At 42.6% G+C, this 20038-nt stretch overlaps 1 protein-coding gene across 1 annotated transcript in view; it reads right to left on the reverse strand.

The window, feature by feature from the left end:
- KRI1 (KRI1 homolog) overlaps positions 1-20038 on the reverse strand; it is a 1261256-nt gene that overhangs the window by 1135204 nt on the left and 106014 nt on the right. Inside the window, exons 2-4 of the mRNA XM_044084757.1 lie at positions 4666-4739; positions 3166-3271; positions 907-1006 (exon numbers count right to left, since the gene is read on the reverse strand). Of these exons, the coding sequence (XP_043940692.1) occupies positions 907-1006; positions 3166-3271; positions 4666-4739 (280 nt within the window). The remainder of the gene's footprint in view (positions 1-906; positions 1007-3165; positions 3272-4665; positions 4740-20038) is intronic.

A 20038-nucleotide genomic window follows, 5' to 3' on the forward strand; every position in this document is an offset into this window, starting at 1 on the left:
AATGTTGTGCATTGCTTTCATCACATCTATCTTTCTGAGTATTTTTGTTGATCTGTTCCCTCTTCTATACTCTTCTAACAGTGACACTTCTTGTCTTAACTGCTTTACAGTTTTCTCTGTTCGAAACTTCCATGATGGTATTCGATTTCTCCCCTTCCTTTCCCTCACTACCCTGTGTTCTTGTGGTAGAACTTTATCAGTTATTAGTTTAGCTACACAGTAATATATCCTGTTTATTTCTGTTATTTCGCATGGAGCTCTATGAACAGCCCTAACTACCGTGATCATTTGTTTCATCAGACTTCTGACTTTATGGGTTTTATTAACCTTCTGCAGTCCATTTCTCTCATTGATCTTAATATATCTGTCTTTGTCTATTAAATCAAGCAACTCTTCTCTTAGCTCATTTTCTTCCAAACTGAGAGCACATCCCTTGTTTTCCAATTCCTGCGGGCATTCTACGGAAGATATTTACGTTCGATTCTCAGTTAGAGCGTCTTCTGTGTCGACATGCGTGAACGGGCATTCCTTTGTTGAAGGTTGTGCGTTAGGCCCGGCAAGCCAGCACGTGAAAATCTACTGCCAATCATTAGCGGACCGGAGTTCCTCTGTGGCGACCCCTAACCGGGAAAAGCCGAAAGACACAAACAATTTGTGTATGTATACTTAAGTCTATTACTTCTAATGGTGGTTGAAAAAGGTCCCTTGCAGTCCCGTCTACCTACTTGCTCAAAGTAAAAAATATTCTGTAGATTTCACATGAACTCCCGAATGGCTTCAGGAGATGAAGCCTTTGGTAGAAACATTCAGGTCCACAGGAATGTAATGCAAATGTGTCACTATATAAATCACTCTGCTGCTTACCCATGAAAATGGGAAATACATTTTTGTCACTCAATGACTTACCCGCCCTTTTCGAGAATGACCTTCCGTTCATAATCTTTTAGGAACATGGGCTTTTCTTTCTTCTTCTTGGATTCCTTTTCTTCCTTATCTGAACCAGATTCTGAAGGTAAAAAAAAAAGTTAACAAAGCTAAGAGAAATGCATCTAATTCAAATCTGCCACAGAAAAATGCCCATCTCTGTCACACAGACGGAGAAAATCCAGACTTTGACCCAGATAACTCAAGTCCAAGTACCGGCTTGGGTGATGAAGGTGCCAGGCAGAGAGGACAGGACTGTGTGCCCAACTCCTGCTCTCCTCATCTGCAGGACGTATGCAGCTAAGTCCACTGCTGTACTGACAACCATGGGGAAGTGGGTACAGAAATTAGACATGAGGAGCAACTGAGCCATGAAGGAAGCACACCTACTTAAGCTGTACCTGCATCCCAGCAGAAGCAGTAGTATGCCTGTAAATGGTCAATACTGTGAGAGCTCCTTCAGTCAGATGCTGTGGGCATTAGGGAGTGAGGACACAAAAAAATCCCATGCTGGATGTCTGGATGAAGGGCTTCTATGGCCAGTTCTTACCATCTTACCTCATGACAGAATGAACTGGCCATTTGTCTGCTACCCTAGTTAGAAAGGATCAAGCTGACTGGTTATGGAAAGACTGAGGTGACGGGCAGCCGGGGGGGGGGGGTATTACAAACAAAGTCTGCCATAAACAGTACTTATAACACAGCCTGCTGGAATTAAACATTTGATATCAAGTTTATTCTGCAGTGCAAGTACCACCAAGTTATATTTGTGTGAATAACACTATCGCAAATTGGTGACCACTGTCTGTCCAGCTAAGGGCTCACCTATCTATTGCTGGAAAACCTGTTGGCAGGCCTGATGACTACCTAGTGGAAATAGGACAATAACTGGAAGCCTCAGCAGACAAAATGTGATGACTGAAACAGTGAAACACAAAGAACATATACCACCAATGGTACATTGAGGAATGGCAGTCTACTCAGTGGGAGGGTACTAGTAATCATACAAGGTCAACCAACCTGCAGAGAGTCAGACAAATGTTAAAAAAAACCCCAAAGAATGACTCAGCCAGTAAATCCAATAAATTTATTTTCGTAATAGACTTCTCTTCTCCAGCGCCTCGGCATAAGCCTTTAACAGAGTATAACAAGAACCATTTCTCATTCCTTTTTATAGTAAAAACAGTTCTAATAAAACAATTAAAAAAAAACAATTAATTATAACAACCATTTCCAATTAAGCTCTCTGTTTAACCCCTTAGGGTATAAGGTATCAAATTTTAAAATAAGCAATGCTCCTTTCCATTGTAATTTATTTGTGTGAATAACACTATTGCAAATTGGTGACCACTGTCTGTCCAGCTAAGGGCTCACCTATCTATTGCTGGTAAACCTGTTGGCAGGCCTGATGACTACCTAGTGGAAATAGGACAATAACTGGAAGCCTCAGCAGACAAAGTGTGATGACTGAAAAGTACAGTTTTGTACCTACCATAAATGTAGATGTCCGATAGGTATGCATCTGCAGTCCTTACATATGGGTTGTCCTGCCTCAGGCAGCCCTTCGGTCAGCCGGATTCCAAAGTCTGGGTCCGGCGTCGGCTGATGTCGCCCTCTCCCCGACGTCAGAGCGCCTGGGGTATAAAAGCATCAGCCGACGCCATCTTCCTCAGTTTTTCTTGCCCCAGGTGCCCTCTAAGGAAGGCTAAATTTGGAGAGATGCAAAAAATTCCAAACATGCACAATAATATAAAACAAATACACCATAATTGATAACCCCAGCTAGCTATAAGAGGGATAAGTACCCAGGAAATACCATAGAGGGGAAGGAGGGAGGGTAAACCTGACTGCAGATGCATACCTATCGGACATCTACATTTATGGTAGGTACAAAACTGTACTATGTCCTTCAAGGATGCATCTGCAGTCCTTACATATGGGTAGAATACCATAGCCAAGCTGGGGGTGGTAGGATCTAAGAAAAGGATGGTGTAGCTAAAATGCCCTGCAGGACTGCCGTAGCAAAGCCTGAGGCAGGACAACCCATATGTAAGGACTGCAGATGCATCCTTGAAGGACATCAGTGAAACACAAAGAACATATACCACCAATGGTACATTGAGGAATGGCAGTCTACTCAGTGGGAGGGTACTAGTAATCATACAAGGTCAACCAACCTGCAGAGAGTCAGACAAATGTTAAAAAAAACTCCAACTCTACTGCATTACCATGTCTACATACCTTTGTCTTCATAGAAGTTGACATCCTTCTGGTAAATTACAGGGTCCCGCCTTTTCAACAGAGACAGTGTTCGATAAAAATCCTTATCCAATATGGGATCGAATTCCTGTAACAACAAAATGACAGAATGACAAAAATTACATAAAATAACTGAACTGTTTCATGCTCTGCCCTTATTTAAACTCAAATTGTGCAAACTAAAAAATGACTATGACCCTAAGTCTGATCACTTGCAAGATGTGCACAAAAACAAGCACACATCTGGTCACATTTGGTATAGATTACACACATTCCCACCTTCCTGTCATTTTCACACGCCAGCATCTACATCCACAATCAATGAGGCATGAAGTACAAGCCGAGCTAACAGAATTCTCAACAGGAAAGTAATAAAAAATCCAAAGAAGCAAAAGCATGACATATAAAGCGTAAAGAACACAGACGGGAAAGAGATGTGGTATGTCAAGCAACAATGACAGAAAAAAAGCAAACGGAAAAGCAATGCCACTAAAAACAGTATCATGTTCCAATAGTTAAACATTAAAAAGTAACTCTGTTAAGGGACAAAAGCTGACTAGAACAAAAAAAAAGTGTGCACGTACTTGTGTATTCACAGACGCAGCAGTAACACACTAAAAGGAACATTCAAGCAATTGCTTCTTCACACAACAAACTTCACTTCTCTGTTTTTCCTACATAAAATGACAATGGAAGACTGAATAAACAAATATATGAACACTTGTACGGTATTTCTAACATGGATACCAAAATGTTCTGTATAAACATTTGACTGTGTGCAGAGAATTTTAGAAACTTGTCTTTTTTGTGGTAGAAAAAGTTGCGAAATCACATTCAGGAGGTTGGTAGGAGTACACTCTTCTTTCCAAAGAATTATTCTGGCAGTTAAAAGTGAACTATTAGAATACCTCTAAATTAAATAACTATAAAACATTTTTTAATATCTTAAATAGAAGGGCAGCTGAATTATGACAATTTATTATGGGGAAAGCTGTTTCATTGTGCACAATTAATATTTTTGTCTTGTGGTCATATAGTATCACAAGATTCAATAACCAATATGTAAATAGGAGTGAAAATTTTGTTTTGTACGTAGAGATGTCCTGTATCATTTGTGAGAAAGCACTAATAATTTTTTACTGGAATTCTGTATTTTCAGAGTGATGTAAACCAAGTGGACTTATGTTAGAATTGTTTATTATCATCAGATTTGGTATGCCTGTAGTCTCTACATATAACAAAAACAGGTTATTCTACAAACTATCAGCTGCAAATACATATGAAATCAGCTCACATGTAAACATCCAAACATCCACCATACACCAAAGCTGGGAGAAAGGTGAATCTCAACTTTCACTGATAACAGAAGCCTTTAATGAAAATGAAAATACAGTGGTTTCAGTGATCTCCTGCTGACCTAGTGGGGCGGGGTGGGGGGGGGGGGGGGGATTACTGCTCACAAGGAGGAAAAGAACTCCTTACCACTTCGCTACTGTCATCTGACTCAGAACTGGATGACTCTTGGTCAAGATCAGCATTGCCATAGCGGTCTTTGACTGCAAAAAAAAAAGGTACAGTTACAAGAAAGAACAGGTATTCTATACTCACAAGATAATTTCCCCCAATATACACACAATGCAGTTTAAACAGACTTTTGATTAGCAGGTACTGAGGTTGAAACCTGCTACCTCAACTTTCAATATTTTATTTATATGCTAACTGGTAGTGGCATTATCCACATGGACACTTTCAGATGAAGCCCTGGAGTACAATAAACTGGAGGCTCTGAGTAAAAATTTACCTAAACAGCAGAGGCCTCCAAAGAAGACACCCAAGCAACTGCATACTCAATACACCACACAAACAACGCATAAACAACAAAATCAGTGTGCAAAGCAGTCACTGCCCTTAAGGCCAAATACACCACCAAACATACTTGTCATAGGTGACTCCATAGTCAGACACCAGACTGAGTAAGGAGAAGGTCACAGTAAGCTGCCTGTCGGGCGCTAGAATCCGCCACATAACACAAGCACTCGGGTCTCTCAACAGCAGGTACAAGTACGACTCAGTCATTGTCCACGCTGGTGTCAACGACCTGAGACGTACCTCCTTGGACTACATGAAAAGAGACATTGAGGAGCTCTCTGATTATGTAGCCCAGGCAGGTATGACCCTGACCTTGAGCAGTATCCTACCTTCACCTAGAATGATGCCACAATACAGTGATAAGATGATCAGCTTTAATAATTGGCTTAAATTCTGGTGTCATTCAAAGGGGATCAATGTCTGGCTGCCTGGGATGACATGCTGGACAAGCCACGCTGCTTCGCAAGGGACGGCTTGCACCTGTCACCCCTAGGCTTCCGGATATTGGCAAAGGCTCTTGCCACCCCATAGTGCCTTTTTAGGCAAGGCTCAAATTCTAAACCTACCACCCTAGAACACAAAAAGTAAAAAACTAAGGGTAATGCTGCTCAATGCCAGAAGTCTCAATCTCAAGATGCACGCACTCGAGGCCCTTCTCAGTATGGAGAACATCGATGTCTGTGCTGTGACAGAAACCTGGTTCAAGGCTCCTGAGAGCACCCCAGCACTAGCAGGTTTCACCTCATATCATGCGTTCGGCCCCAAAATCCGGACAACACCAAGAAAGGAGGGGTGTCCATATTCATAAAGGACACCCACACCTCAAGGTTGGTGGCAACGCACGATGCATCGGAGACCATCCAGGTGCAATTAACCATAGGCAAGACTGCTCTGCAATTTGTAGCATGTTACAGGCCACCCTCTCAAACTCAGGAACCTCACATGGCCTTCCTGAAAACAATGGAGGGATAAATGTATCTCCAAACACCATCATACTAGGTGACTTCAACTACCCTAATATAGACTGGGAACACTACTCAAGCCCAAACACTCTAGCCCAAAGGTTCCTGGAGTTCATAAACTCAAATGCCATGGAACAACTAGTCACCATTCCCACAAGAGGAGAAAACATACTTGATCTCATCATCACGAACATGGGATCAAAATGTTCAACACGGAAGTATACCCCTCACTGGTGAGATCAGATCATAAACTAATCTCGCTGGAGGTCCTCATCCCGCCCCACCTGAAATAAAAAAGACCACAGTGAAAAACTTCTCAAAAGCCGACTTCACACTTCTAAAACTAATGTGGTCTCCTTTAAGGCCCCTGAGCCAGTGGTAAACATTACTCAAACCGCTGAATCACTTACAAATGCCTTCTACCAGCACCTACAGGACTGCATGGATCAGGCAATCCCAAACAAAACTAAGACTCTTTGTACCAAAGGCAAGCATCCAGTCTGGTGGACCCCAGCCATAAACAAGCTCTACAACAAAAGGAGGAAGCTACTACAAGATAGAGCAAAATCCTTGAAAGGTAAGACGCCTTTGATCATTATAAGTAAAAAACTAAGAGCTCTCATAAAATCACCCAAGGCAAATTTTGAGAGAAAAATCGCCAAGGACTCAAAAGACAATCATAAGGCCTTCTTTAGCTATGTTAGAAACCTAGGAGGAAACTCCCAGATATGCTCAGAATTAGTTCAAAATGATGTGAAGATTACTGAACCTACACACATTGCCAACATACTGGCTGACAGGTTCAGTGCAAACCCCCAAAGGAGAGATATCTATACCAGAGGATTGTAGCCAACCAAACATCTCCAACACCCAGGTGAGAACTGCTCTCTCCAAAGCAAAAAACACAGCATCCATGGGACCGGATGGTGTCCCCAGCTGTGTGCTCCACGAACTCAATGAGGAATTAAACCCGCAGTTAGGACAGCTGTTTAATCTTAGCCTCACCTCAGGATACGCACCCAAGGAGTGGCGCACGTCGACTGTGGTCCCACTTCACAAGGGCGGTGCCTCCACCGACCCTGGAAATTACCGTCCCATTAGCTTGACAAGCCTTATCTGCAAAGCCATGGAGAGGATCATAATGGAACTCATAAATAAAGACATAGGGAACATGCAGACTTTGGATCCAACCCAGTTTGGCTTTGTCAAAGGCAGATCATGCCTTTTAAACTTGGTTGACTTTTTGAGACAGTCACCAAGGCCATTGATGAGGAAAGGCAGTCCATACAGCCTACCTTGACCTGGCACAGGCCTTCGACACAATACCCCACTCAGGTATCATCGAAAAACTCATCAGCTTGAATGTAAACCCATACATCACAAGATGGGTTGCAAACTGGCTAAGTGACAGAACCCACAGGGTCAGAGTTGCTGGAGCCATGTCAGACTCAAAGCCTGTCACAAGTGGTGTCCCACAGGGATCAGTCCTGGGTCCACTCTTGTTCGGCATCTACTTTTCTGAAGTACAAGCAAACACAGTAGGGTTATGGCTGACAAAGTTTGCAGATGACTGCAAACTGGGCCATAGTCGAAAACACATCTGACACAGATATCCTTCAGAAGGGCCTCACAGAAACGGATAACTGGTGCCAGAGCCATGGCCTAAAGTTAAATGCCAAGAAATGCATAGTCATACCCTTCGGGAAAAACAAGGTTACCCCTAGCTACCATATAGGTGGCAATCCACTGAGCACAGAAGAAGTCATCAGGGATCTGGGGACCCAGGTTCACAGTAGCCTTCGCTTGACACTCATGTTGCTAAAGTAGTTAGGAAAACCTTCTACATTGCCCACCTGATCATGAAGGGATTCACATCTAGATCAAGGGAGGTCATCGTCCCCCTGTACTCATCACTCATTAGACCTATGATTGAGTACAATGCCCCATTCGGAATGTATCTGACCCGACACCTGCAGCAGCTGGAAAGGCCCCAAAAGTTCCTCACCAAAAGGATAAAGGGTCTCAAAAATATGTCTTATGCTGCCCAACTGAAAGAACTCCAGCTCTATTCAGTCTCATACCGCTTGCTCAGAGGAGACCTGTGCCTGACATATAAGGCCATGTCAAACCCTGATTTGATGAATATGCTTCACCTCAAAAATCTAGATCCCTCAGAACCACAAGGGCGGGAGACTTAAACCTTGACACGGTTATTAATAGAACGTGCTGGAGGGACAGATTCATCACCCAGAGACTCCCTATGCTGTGGAACAAAATCCCGGTACATGTGAGGCAGAGCATCTCGCTGGCCTTGTTCAAGAGGAATCTTGACCAATGGATGGGGGATCGCAGATATACCCCAGGGATTACTTCAGTGTCACTGCTTGACAGAGGCACAGCAAAATAATAGGCATAGTTTTATTCAAACTAAAGGGGTGGCGAAAGCCAAATAACTATGGGCTAGGCTTATAAATGCACTTGGGCAGATAGCCTAGTACGAACCTATGAACCTATGAACCTATATGCACACTGCAGAACAACAATCCTTATGAGACAAGTACTAAAAGGATTAGTAAATGCAATATTCTTACAAATCACTATATGAAAGCACTTCCTGAGAGAATGTTAACCTACCAAAACTGAAAAGCAACAGTAAAACTAAACATAGGCTGGTATTCGGTCACCTGTTACTTCTGATTACGGCTGCCAACTTTCGTTGTGGCTAAAACTGCACCATGGCCACACCACTTGCACTTCCCATAACCTCACCCATGTCCTCTCCTCTCCCACCCACTTTCCGTCCATTTCATGATGTCATCATCCCATCAGAGGAGAAGGAATGCCCTCTTTTGTCCATTCTTGATGCCCTCTTTCTGCAGACTTACTAAAAAATTTTTCTGTAGAAAGGCGTAGTAAATCTTCTGATTTAAACTCTGATGGTCTGTTTCTTTTTTTTTTTTTTTGAAAGAGAATACCAGAGCCTGTATAGGGTTGCCACCTTTCATTATGACCCCTCCCATCTCCACCCTTCTCCCACCTGCTTTCCACCCATTTTGTAATGTCATCATCATGTCAGATGAGGAGGAATGCTATCTTTTTTCTGTTCTTAATGCCTTCTTTCTGCATATTTACTATGCTTTTCTATTCTGTAAAAAACATAGTAAATTCACGGATTTAACAAACTCTGACAGTCTGTTTCTTTTTCCTTCTTAACTGGATGGTAATTATAAAACTGTAAGTAACACCATATGGACTCCCTGCTCTAGATCATTAAAATGAGCTGCCTGACCAGGAAAGAGTGAAAGACGTGATTGCTCAAGACCACTGATCACTATTTTAGGGCCTTCCTTCTTTGTTTAATGCTGTGCAACACAGAGGTGTGTGTGTGTGTGTGTGTGTGTGTGTGTGTGTGTGTGTGTGTGTGTGTGTGTGTGTGTGTGTGTGTGTGTTGGGGGGCTGCACGTTACCAGCAGGGTTTTGACCATTTGCAGCATGAACATTTATGCTACACACTTTCACAGCAGGAGCACAACTTCTTTAATATTTATAACTGATGACTACCTAAACATGTGTATGTTTGGTTTGTCTAAGTTCTACAAGCCATTCAATCATGGCACTGGACTTTTTTTGCAGTAACGTATCAGTAGCTTTACTCTGGTTTCTCTGCAGTTATTTTATTTCAGTTTGTGGCATTTTATTGATGTGATATTTTAATAGTACAATCAGGTCATCTTGTATCACAGGTCATTATAATTTATTCAAGAAGAATCCTTTTGGCAGTATCCCTCAGGGATTACCTTTAGATTTGTTTTTAAATTCTTGTATGAGATGCCACAGTTTAAAATTAGCACAGGGTGGGCTGCACAAAGCAAGCTGACATGGACAGCTATGGTCCCTTGGGCATAATGTCTGTTTTGGTGACTACCCATCACCCTGTGGTAAAATACCACACAAACAGACTTCTCACCTTGTCTGACATACTGAAAGATCCTGCTGTTCAAACAGAAAAGATATCAGGTAACTTGACAGCATCACATTCTTTATTCTAATGCCAAGTCCAGGCCTGGTATTACCCATTTTAACTTACTGTCGTATGTCAACCTGGCCTTTATCCCACAGCAACTTGACTGCATGAAATGTTTGGGTCTTCATGTCATACCTGCCCTGCCTCCAGGGTTCTGCAAAATTCCCTTCTGGAGACTGAACAGCATAAGGGGAAGGACTGTGACCTCTAGCTGCTCTGCACCATGACTGACCAAGGTAATGATATAGGCTACCAACACTTTCGAAAACAGGATCGAGTTGTGGGTTCATCTTCATCTACGAGCAACCAACTATGTGACGGCATAAGTTCAACTTAGTGTTGGGGTTTCCAGGCTCGTTAGTAATGGGCAACTTCATTCTATGTGGCTCTAACACAAACATATGTATAATGATGTATTTTGGCTTCATTCAGGCAGTGGTTACCTCTGTTACACATTATTTTGAACATACTTTTGACTTGATGTTCCAACTTGGTGTGTTCAGCTGTGACTTGGGTATTGAAACTTGTCCTATGGACCAAACCACCACCCTTGTCTGGCTTGTAATTGCTCTACCCCAGACAGAGTGCCCCTCCTACTCAAGGACAGATGCAATGCAGGAATGTGTACACAGCAATTGCTTATCAATTTGCTGCCACCCCACTTTCTACTGATTTCTTTCAGTACCAAGTGCAGATGGCCCAAATCAGCTGCCTTTGGCCCATAAATAAGGCCATGGGTTCCTTGTCTGATGTACATTTCCCACCTTGTGTGTACTCTATTTGTTTAATTCCAAATTAAGCTCTGGCTTTATGCTAAACTTCACTGGCTGAAAAGACAGGTCAAAGGCTTGTGCATAAATTAAGACATATTGGCTTCTTTGATATTAAGCCTGAAAAGCATTAAGTTACTTATAAAGTAAGCCCTATTAGAAAGAAAGACAGGGGGTGAGTAGATCAGATTTAGATCATGTTGTGGTATAACTGCCCTGATGCTTGCATTGAGACGATTATTTGAGAAGAAGCTGGAGATGAGGGAATAGTTCAACTGGGTATTCCTACGCTTGGAAGAAGCATTTCATAGCATCCCAAAAAAAGCTGACTTGGTAAGTCTTGTGATGGTCTAAGTTCTGAAAATATTGGCAGAATTAGTGCAGTTGAAGTCCCAAAATTATTAGCAGAATAAGTGCAAGCTATGTACAAGTGCCCAGTATTAATCTCATTGCTGTTCATACTGGTAATGAACTACAACCAGCAAACAACAAAACTTCTGCATGTAGACGATGTGGCAATACAGGTAAACTCTGAACAGGAACTTCAGCAAATGATAAGGGACTGGAATGCAAGGTAGAACATACATCTCATTTCATCCTAAGGTAGATATGATGAAATGAGTACATAGAAGACAGTGGTCATGGAAGCAAATGGAGGAGTCAGAAGAAACTGAAAACTGTGACAGTAGGGAAACAGTGGAACAGAATTACAGCTTCAGGTATCTGGTATCTGGAACACGTGGCTGAAGAGAAAGCAAGCCTGAACAAGGAGGCTAAACTAATCATCAGAGGCACTGCTAGCAGCTGGCACAAACTGTCGGGGGTAGTGTGCGACAGAAAATGCCAAAGAAGCTGAAAAGCTGTACTAAAGAGTAGTGCAATCAGTGCTTCTGCACAACACAGTGAAGGCAGAGCAGCAGAGGAAGTTTGAGATGAAGTAGATGACATGTCTGAAATGGGTAGTAAGATGCAAACTGTAAGACAAAGAAATGAGGACATCAGAACAGAAGTCAATGTACCCCCAAGTGCAGAGAACATTAAGGAGATCATAGTATTGGCCTTGGTCATGTGCAGAAAAGCAGATTTTGGACAGCCATAAAAAAAAAGGCAATAGAAGATGAGAATTTCCAGCCAAATCATGGATGGATGGATGGACAGACAATGTAAGAGAACACCTGTGATAGGTAGATATAACTGTCAAAGAAGGTAGGAAAGTAGCTCTAAACCAAGAGAAGTGGCAACAGCTGATTTGTCTCAGCCATGACCACTAACCACAGTATTTTGTTTCGTTCAATAACCATATCTTCATCAACTATGTTCTGGGAAAATGGATTCTGGATGTGTGACCTTTTTAATATGTCCACTTTCTCCGAAATTTTAACTCTTACTGTATCTTCAGTTGCAATGACACATTAATCCAAAGCACGGCTGTAACACTGATCTCACTAACTGGTTAAGGATCCAACTTCACTTGGGTGATTGTTCACTTTCCTGGACCTCGGAATAACCATTTGTGCTTCTTCAGCATCTTATCTGGACAGGTGGAATTCTCACATGTACAGACATGAGGCAAGCAAATTAGACTACGGATCCAGAAAGAGGTTCACAGGTAAGTACTAAGCCAGCTGCCCTTGCAGGCCATTTTAAGTTTAGACACTTCCTTTTTCTGCTCTAAATAACCTATCCCAATTAATTGGAGACTGGTCTTACCCATATCATGGACAATAATTATATATAATGCCTCTAATGAGAATAAATGGGATCACACCATAGACAATTTGAGGAGATCCATAGATAACATGTAGGAACTGCCTCTATCCATTAGTAATACACGAGCAGTCCTGAGGTACATTTGCATTTTCCCATCCACAGATCCAAGCTGCAATGGAATATGGACAAGGATCAGCTTTGTTTTACAAGGATGGGGAGTCTGTTCCAGAGCAGTGGTATCCTCTGCAAGACATACCTCAAAATAAAAATAATACAAAATATCCACAACTGTCTAAACTAATACACAATAAACAATGAAGACTCGTTAGCAAACTAAACTTGAACTCTACATACTACAAACCTGAGCTACACGCACAGAACAAAAGTACAGTTGTGCAAACTGCACTTAGCATAGCAACAGCTGTTTGAATTCCTCATAAGTCCAATAGCCTTTTGGCGATATGGGTTGTTTCTGCTCAGTAACCAATTAGCCACCTACTCAAAGCTATTGCTCTCTCACACATCTTCACTCCGACTGCTGATTTGAGAGGATGAAGGATAAGGATCCAGGAGCCCCTGGACAAAGGTCCTAGCAAAGCCAGTCCTGGACCTGAAAATGGTCCTACAAAGGCCAGTCCAGTATGTAATGTTTTGCAAAAGTATGTACAAAGGACCATGTAATTGCCTCTAGAATGCTTCTAGGAGTCCATTCCTTTCTAATATGCTATCAAAGAAAACAAGGCCCTATTAGAATGTGCCTTAATCCTGCCTGGAAATGTTTTACCATGGTCAGAACAACAATAAACGATTTAGCAAAGAACAACAAACTGGAACTGTCTGAACGGACACAGTTCTTTTTCCAGTCCAATACCAGAAATTCCACAGCTGTAAAACCTTCCTAAAGTAATTAGTACTGACAAGAAAATATCTCACTTGCAAAAGAATGACCACATTATACATAATCTATTTTCCCTATCATTCAAATTCTAAAAACAAATTAGGGAGACAGATCGCTAGATTCAAGGTACACACTGAATGTAGTAAGGGCATATATTGGGGATTTTTCTTCTACAGATAACCATACGCATGGTAAAGCAAAAGAGTGAGCCCACCGTGAATGGTTGCAACACAAACACTCTTTTGCAGATATGAGAGTAATAACCCAGCATTTCTACCAAAAAAGAACCAAAACAAGCAAAATAGCTCATTCAAATGTAGGCTGAAATAACTGGGAGCTTTACTTTTTGTTGGAAAAAGTGTCACCTGAGTAACAATATGACCTTACATATCAACAGAAAGACGTGGCTTGAGCAAAGAATGAATTGGAGGATCCATAAGAAGACATGCTGAAATGGCTGATAAAATAACTCTTGCCAAAGGAGTAAACAGGCCACAGGATAGTAACTTTCAAATGTTTGAGAACCAGAGGTAATAATCCAAGACAGAGCTAAGTCTGTAGGCAAGGCACCAACTAGAAAATCTTCTCCACTAGTTAACATAAGACTTCCTAGTAGCAGGATTTCTTGCCTCCTTTAGTACCTGCTGCACATTCTCATGAAAAAGAGCTAAGAAAGTGTTAGAACTGAATCAAGAAGACAGGCAGTTCAAGTTGTTCATAGGTAGGTATTAGGCTATTGGCCCAAGGGCTTAAGTAAGCCTAGCCAACAAGTTTCCCTGGCTTATGCCACCCAAGAAAGTTATTTTCCTGTGCCCCTGTCGAGCAAAGCCACCGAAGTGATCCCCAGGGTGTATTTCCTATTGCCTATCCACTTATCAAGATTTTTCTTGAAGAGTGCTAATGAGGAACTTTGCTTGACAAAGATGGGTAGCTTGTTCCAGAGTATGGGAAGTCTCTGGGACAGGAATATATCCCTCCAGTATGTCCTGTTTATTGTGGTGACAAGGTTTAGGTCCCTAGTGTGTGTAGCTCGGAGGAATTTAGGATTTCTTTAGGTGTAGCATGTCCAACAGCTCTGGGTTTGACATAGCTTTACATGTTAGGCAGAGATCACCTCGGAGTAGGTGATATGCTATGGAATAAAGCTGGAGTTTTTTGAGACGGTTAGTGTAGGGCATCTGTTTGAGGCCAATAATCCTCTTTGTGAGGTACTTCTGTAGTCTTTCCAGCTGCTGCAGATGTCTTGTGAGGTACATTCTAAAAGGGGTGTTGTACTATAGAATGGGTCTAATGAGTGTTGAGCAGAGGGGAACAACGACCTCTTTTTCCCTAGATGAGAACCCTTTTTGTGATGAGGTGTGCCACGTAGAAGGATTTCCTGACTACTGTGGCGATGCGATTATCAAAGGAGAGACTACCGTCCACCTTGGTCCCCAGGTCTCTTATCATTTGACATTAAGTAGACTACCGCCTACGTGGTAGCTCATGGGTATAGAGTTTTTACCAAAGGGGACGACAATGCACTTTTTGGCATTAAGCTTGAGGCCATGGCTATGACACCAGGCATCTGTCTCAGTGAAGCCCTTCTGTAGGATGTCCACATCACTTGGGGACAACTATGGCTCCTAGTTTGCAGTCATCTGTGAATTTCATTAGTCAAAGACCTTCTGTGTTAGCCTGTACTTCAGAGAAGTAGATACCAAACAGGCGAGGTCCCAGGACTGAACTCTGTGGTTCTCCACTTGTCACTGGTTTAAAGTCAGATTTGGAGTCTGCAACTTTTACAGTGTGTGTTCTGTCAGTAAGCCAATTGGCAACCCATTTTGTGATGTAGGGATTTATACCTAGTTTAGTGAGTTTAGCTATAATTCCAGAATGGGGGATGGTGCCGAAAGCCTTGGCGAGGTCAAGATAGGCTGTTTGAACCACCTTACCCTCATCTACGGCTTTGGTAACTGCCTCAAAGAAGTTGATCAGGTTCAAGAGGCATGATCTGCCTTTCACAAACCTGAACTTGGTGGGGTCCAGAGTTTGGAGGTTACCAATGTCTTTGTTTAGGAGTTCCATAATGATACGTTCCATGGCCTTACAGACCAGGCTTGTCAGGCTAATAGGGCGATAGCTCCCGGGATCAGTGGTGGCTCCCCCTTTGTGAAGTGGGATAACTGTTGCTGTGAGCCATTCAGTGGGCACAAAGCCTGATGTAAGACTATGATTGAACATGGTGCTTAGGTGGGGAGCCAGTTCATTCTGAAGTTCATGTAAAACATAGCCTGGGATGTTGTCCGGTCCCATGGATGCTGTGTTTTTGGCTTTAGAGAGTGCAGCTTTTTCCTGCGTAGCTGTGATTACAGGGACTCTGCATTCTTCCTGTAGAGATATGGGCCCTTTAGGGGGTGAGAGGGGGTAAAGTTAGCACTGAATCTATCTGCCAGGATGTTGGTAATATCAGCTGGTTCTGTAATTTTCATGCTGTTGTGCTGTAACTCAGAGCAGATCTGGGTGTTGCAATTGAGATTCTTGACATAGCTATAGAATGCTTTGTGGTTTCCCTAGAATCAGTGGCAATTTTGTTTTCATAGCTAGCTTTGGAGGATCTTATAAGGGATCTCAGCTTCTTACTGAGGCTGACCACGGAACTCCTCCACTCATGGGATTTTATTCTCTTTTGCAACAGTTTCTTCCTTCTGTTGTACCATTTGTTTATGGCAGGGGACCACCAGATTGGCTTCCTTTTTTTGGAAGACAGCATCTTGGTTCCGTTTGGGATAGCACGATCCATGCACTCGTGTAAGTGCTTATAGAGTGCATCTGTGTAGGATTCAGCAGTCGTAACTGTATTGTCCATCTCCATGGGTGCCATGAAGTTCGCCACTTCTGTCTTAAGAAGCATTGAAGTTGGCTTTGGAGAAACGTTTTACCATGATTTCCTTAATAGGGGGTGGGAGCGGGATGTGGATATCTAGGGTGATTAGCTTATGGTCAGATCTGACCAACGAGGAGTTGACTTCAGGTGTGGAACACCGGTCACTCATGTTGGCAATGACTAGGTCTGGGATATTGTTGCCCCTGGTGGGGGTGTGGAGAAGATGATCCAGGGCATTGGAATTTATGAATTCCAGAAAGCGTTGAGTGAAGGAGTTGGTACACGAGTAGTTTTCTCAGTTAATTGTGGGGTAGTTGAAATCGCCCATTATTAGGGTGTTTGTTTGAACCCTAATATTTTCCAGTATATCAAGAAAAGAGGAGTGGGAATCCTGGGGCATGGTGGGGGATCTGTAGCAAGCTACAATTTGGATTGCAGTTTTGCCCAGAGTTAGTTGCACTTGGATAACCTCGGATGCATTATGCTGAGCAACTAGCCTGGAGGTGTGGATATCCTTAATGAATATGGACACACCTCTGCCTTTGGTGTTCCGGTCCAGGTTAGGTGGCCGAAAAGTGTGGTATGAGGTATAGCCTGGTAATGCAGGGGTGCTCTCTGCAGCTTTGAACCAGGTCTCAGTCACTGCACAGATATCGATGTTCTCCATTTTAAGGAGTGCCTCGAGGGAGTGCATTTTGAGGTTTAGACTTCTAGCACTGAGTAGCATTACCCTCAGTTTTTGCTTGCCTGTTCCTGTTACAGTGGTGAATTTGTCATTTGAACCTTGGCTTAAAAAGGCACTATAGGGATGGCAAGAGCCTTAGCCAGTATCGGTGACAGGTGCAAGCCATCTCTGGCAAAGCATCATGGTCTGTCGACCATGTCGTCCCAGGCAGACAGATACTGGATCCCCTTAGAATGACACCAGAAGCTTAGCCAATTGAAGTCAATCATTTTGTCCTTGTACTATGGTATCATTCTGGGAGATGGCAGGATGCTACTCAGGGCTAGGTTCTAGCTCTTCCATGTCTCTTTTCATGTAGTCCAGGGAGGTACGTCTCAGGTCATTCACACCAACATGGACAATGACAGTCATATTTGTACTTGTGGAGTGACCTGAGTACGTGGGTTATGTGGCGGATCCTAGCACCCGACAGGCAACTGACAGTAACCTCCTCCTTGTTTAGCCTGGTGAGTGGGACATCAGTGTGCCTAACTATAGTGTCACCTATGACTAGTGTGTTGGGTAAGTTGTTTTGCCTTATGGGCTGTGGTTGAGTGGCACACTGAGTCTGTGGGCTATGCGTCAGCTGGGTTTGTGTTGGGGGGTGAAGGTTGCTTGCGTTTCTGCTTTGGAGGTCTCTGTTGCTTGAGCAGATTATTATTCAGAGCCTCCGCAAATGTTTTTGTGTTTCTATGTGCGGATTTTGGTGGTGTAGGTTTAGTGGGACTATGTTAGAATGGGGTGCATCAATCTACCCTTGTCTCATATGAATAGATAAAATCTGACAGGAAGTTTTAGGTAATTGCTCCTGGCCCGGGTTAGAAGGGGGTCAACACAAGAATTTTTGGGAGAATCGTTTTAACCAAGGGAATGAAACTGCATCCATTTTCCAGGACTGCCTGCAAGGAATCCTGATGCAGAATTTACTTAGTTTTCTGTCTTGAAAGGAGGCAGACAGATCTATTTGAGGTGTTCCCCACAACTGGAAAGAGTAGAAATGTACACAGAAACAGTATTCAGTAACACGTCCAGTTCTAAAAACAGCAGTTTCTGACAAGAAACATCTGATATTAGAAAGATTGCTAATATTATACAGAAAAAATACATTTAAAAAGGCAATGCTTTCTCTGTGGAAGGTTTTCCATAGGGACTTATTTGCCAGAAATGAAGCCTGCAACCAACTGCTGCTCCAGTGAAGCCTCAGAGCTGTTTTTCCTTGAGGTGGCAAGAAATGTCCAGATGATGCCTACATCATCATCATCATCATCTCATCAAGGGGCTAGCCAATCAGCGTGAAGGTGTGGGAGGGAAACACAACTTTGTGAATCTTGCCGGTTGTTGTTTCCTGGGCAGGAAACAACCCAAACAGCCAAAAAGCTTCTGCAGCAGTGAGAATGATGAACATCTAAGTCTTACATGGATGGAAAATTTTGAAGTTATAAAAATCTAGTGTCTGGTACAAATTCTACAGCTGAAATATTGAAAAAATGTGATTCATTAGATAATAAAATGGGAATCTCGAACAGCAGAACAACAATGATGGTGTATTAGCATACAACAAAACAAAGGTTAAAGTATGACAAAGCACACCTCACTTTGAAAGATATTGATATCTGTGCATTCACCGAGACATGGTTCAAAGGCACAGCTGTGCAAGGCTACAATCCCTTCCATACATTCAGACCACAAATTAGGCATGAAAGAACCAAAGGAGGAAGTGTATCCATCTTCATTAAGGATAAGTACACCTTGAGACTGGTCAAACAATATGACTCTCTTGAGCTACTCCATGTCCAATTAACTACAGGCAAAGCCCCCTTCCATATCACAGCTAGGTATAGGTCCCTACCATGAAACAGGAAAAGCATACCTGAACTTACTGCAGTCACTTGCCATTCAGCCCGAAACCTTACTCATGGGTGATTTTAATTATCCTACCATTAACTGGGAAACATATATGACCGCACAAACATGCTGGCTCAGAGTTTCTTAGACTTTGTCAATGCAAATGCTCTGAAACAGCTAGCTAGTCTGCACACCCACAAGAGGCTCATATGTCCTGGACACAGTACTCACTAACATGGGACAACACTGCACCACCTCTGTGTGATGTCCTCCCTGGTAAGACAGGACCACAGATCACTCTCATTCGATGTAATTATCAGACCAGATACCCTATTAAGCTCAAAAATCCTTAAGAATTTTTTCTAAGGTAAATTACCTATTACTAAGTGATGGTATAAAAAGTTTCAAAGCCCCCTTGAAGGCAGATAATACGGACTCCTATGCAGAGGTGTACATAAACACTCCGTATAATCACTTAAGCAGTTGTATAGAATCGGCCATACCTGACTGGATTAAAACAAAGTCTTGCCAAAAAAACAATCCCTAGTATAAACAGGCTATACAACAACAACAGAAAGAAACTAATATCCAAGAATAAGAGGGAACTGGCTCAGCAGAGAAGAAATCCCTCTCTAACTTAAACAAACAAAAGACCTTGTCAAGTCCTCCAAAACTAATTACAAAACAAAAACAGCCTTCCCAGCTAGGGATAATCACAAGACATTCTTTAACTATGTCAAAAATCTGAAAGCTAACTGGTTGTGGATGGCACCACCCATACTCAACTGGAGGTAATAGAACAGTAAGTTCAGAAAACAGTAATGGCCTACTCTTATCCAAGATGTGAAACCTTTGCAGGAACAGATGCTACACCTATAGGCCTTGGAGATTTAGAGAGTCAAAAGGAAGGGCATACAAAGTCCCAGTGGTGCTGCGGTAGCGTTGTCGCCTCACAGTAAGACATTGTCCTGTTCGATTCTCAGCTAGAGCGTCTTCTGTGTGGAGACATGCGTGAATGGGCATACCTTCGTTGAAGGTTGCGTGTCAGAGCTGGCAACTTGGCACGTGAAAATCTACTGCCAATCATTAGTGGACTGGAGTTCTGCTGTGGTGACCCCTAACCGGGAAAACCCGAAAGACACAACAACATTGATATAAACTGAGAGAAACTTGATCTGCTATCACGA

Source organism: Protopterus annectens, chromosome 9.part0 (assembly GCF_019279795.1).
Source record: "Protopterus annectens isolate FY-2018-M chromosome 9.part0, PAN1.0, whole genome shotgun sequence".
In the NCBI taxonomy this organism is placed as follows: domain Eukaryota; kingdom Metazoa; phylum Chordata; order Ceratodontiformes; family Protopteridae; genus Protopterus; species Protopterus annectens.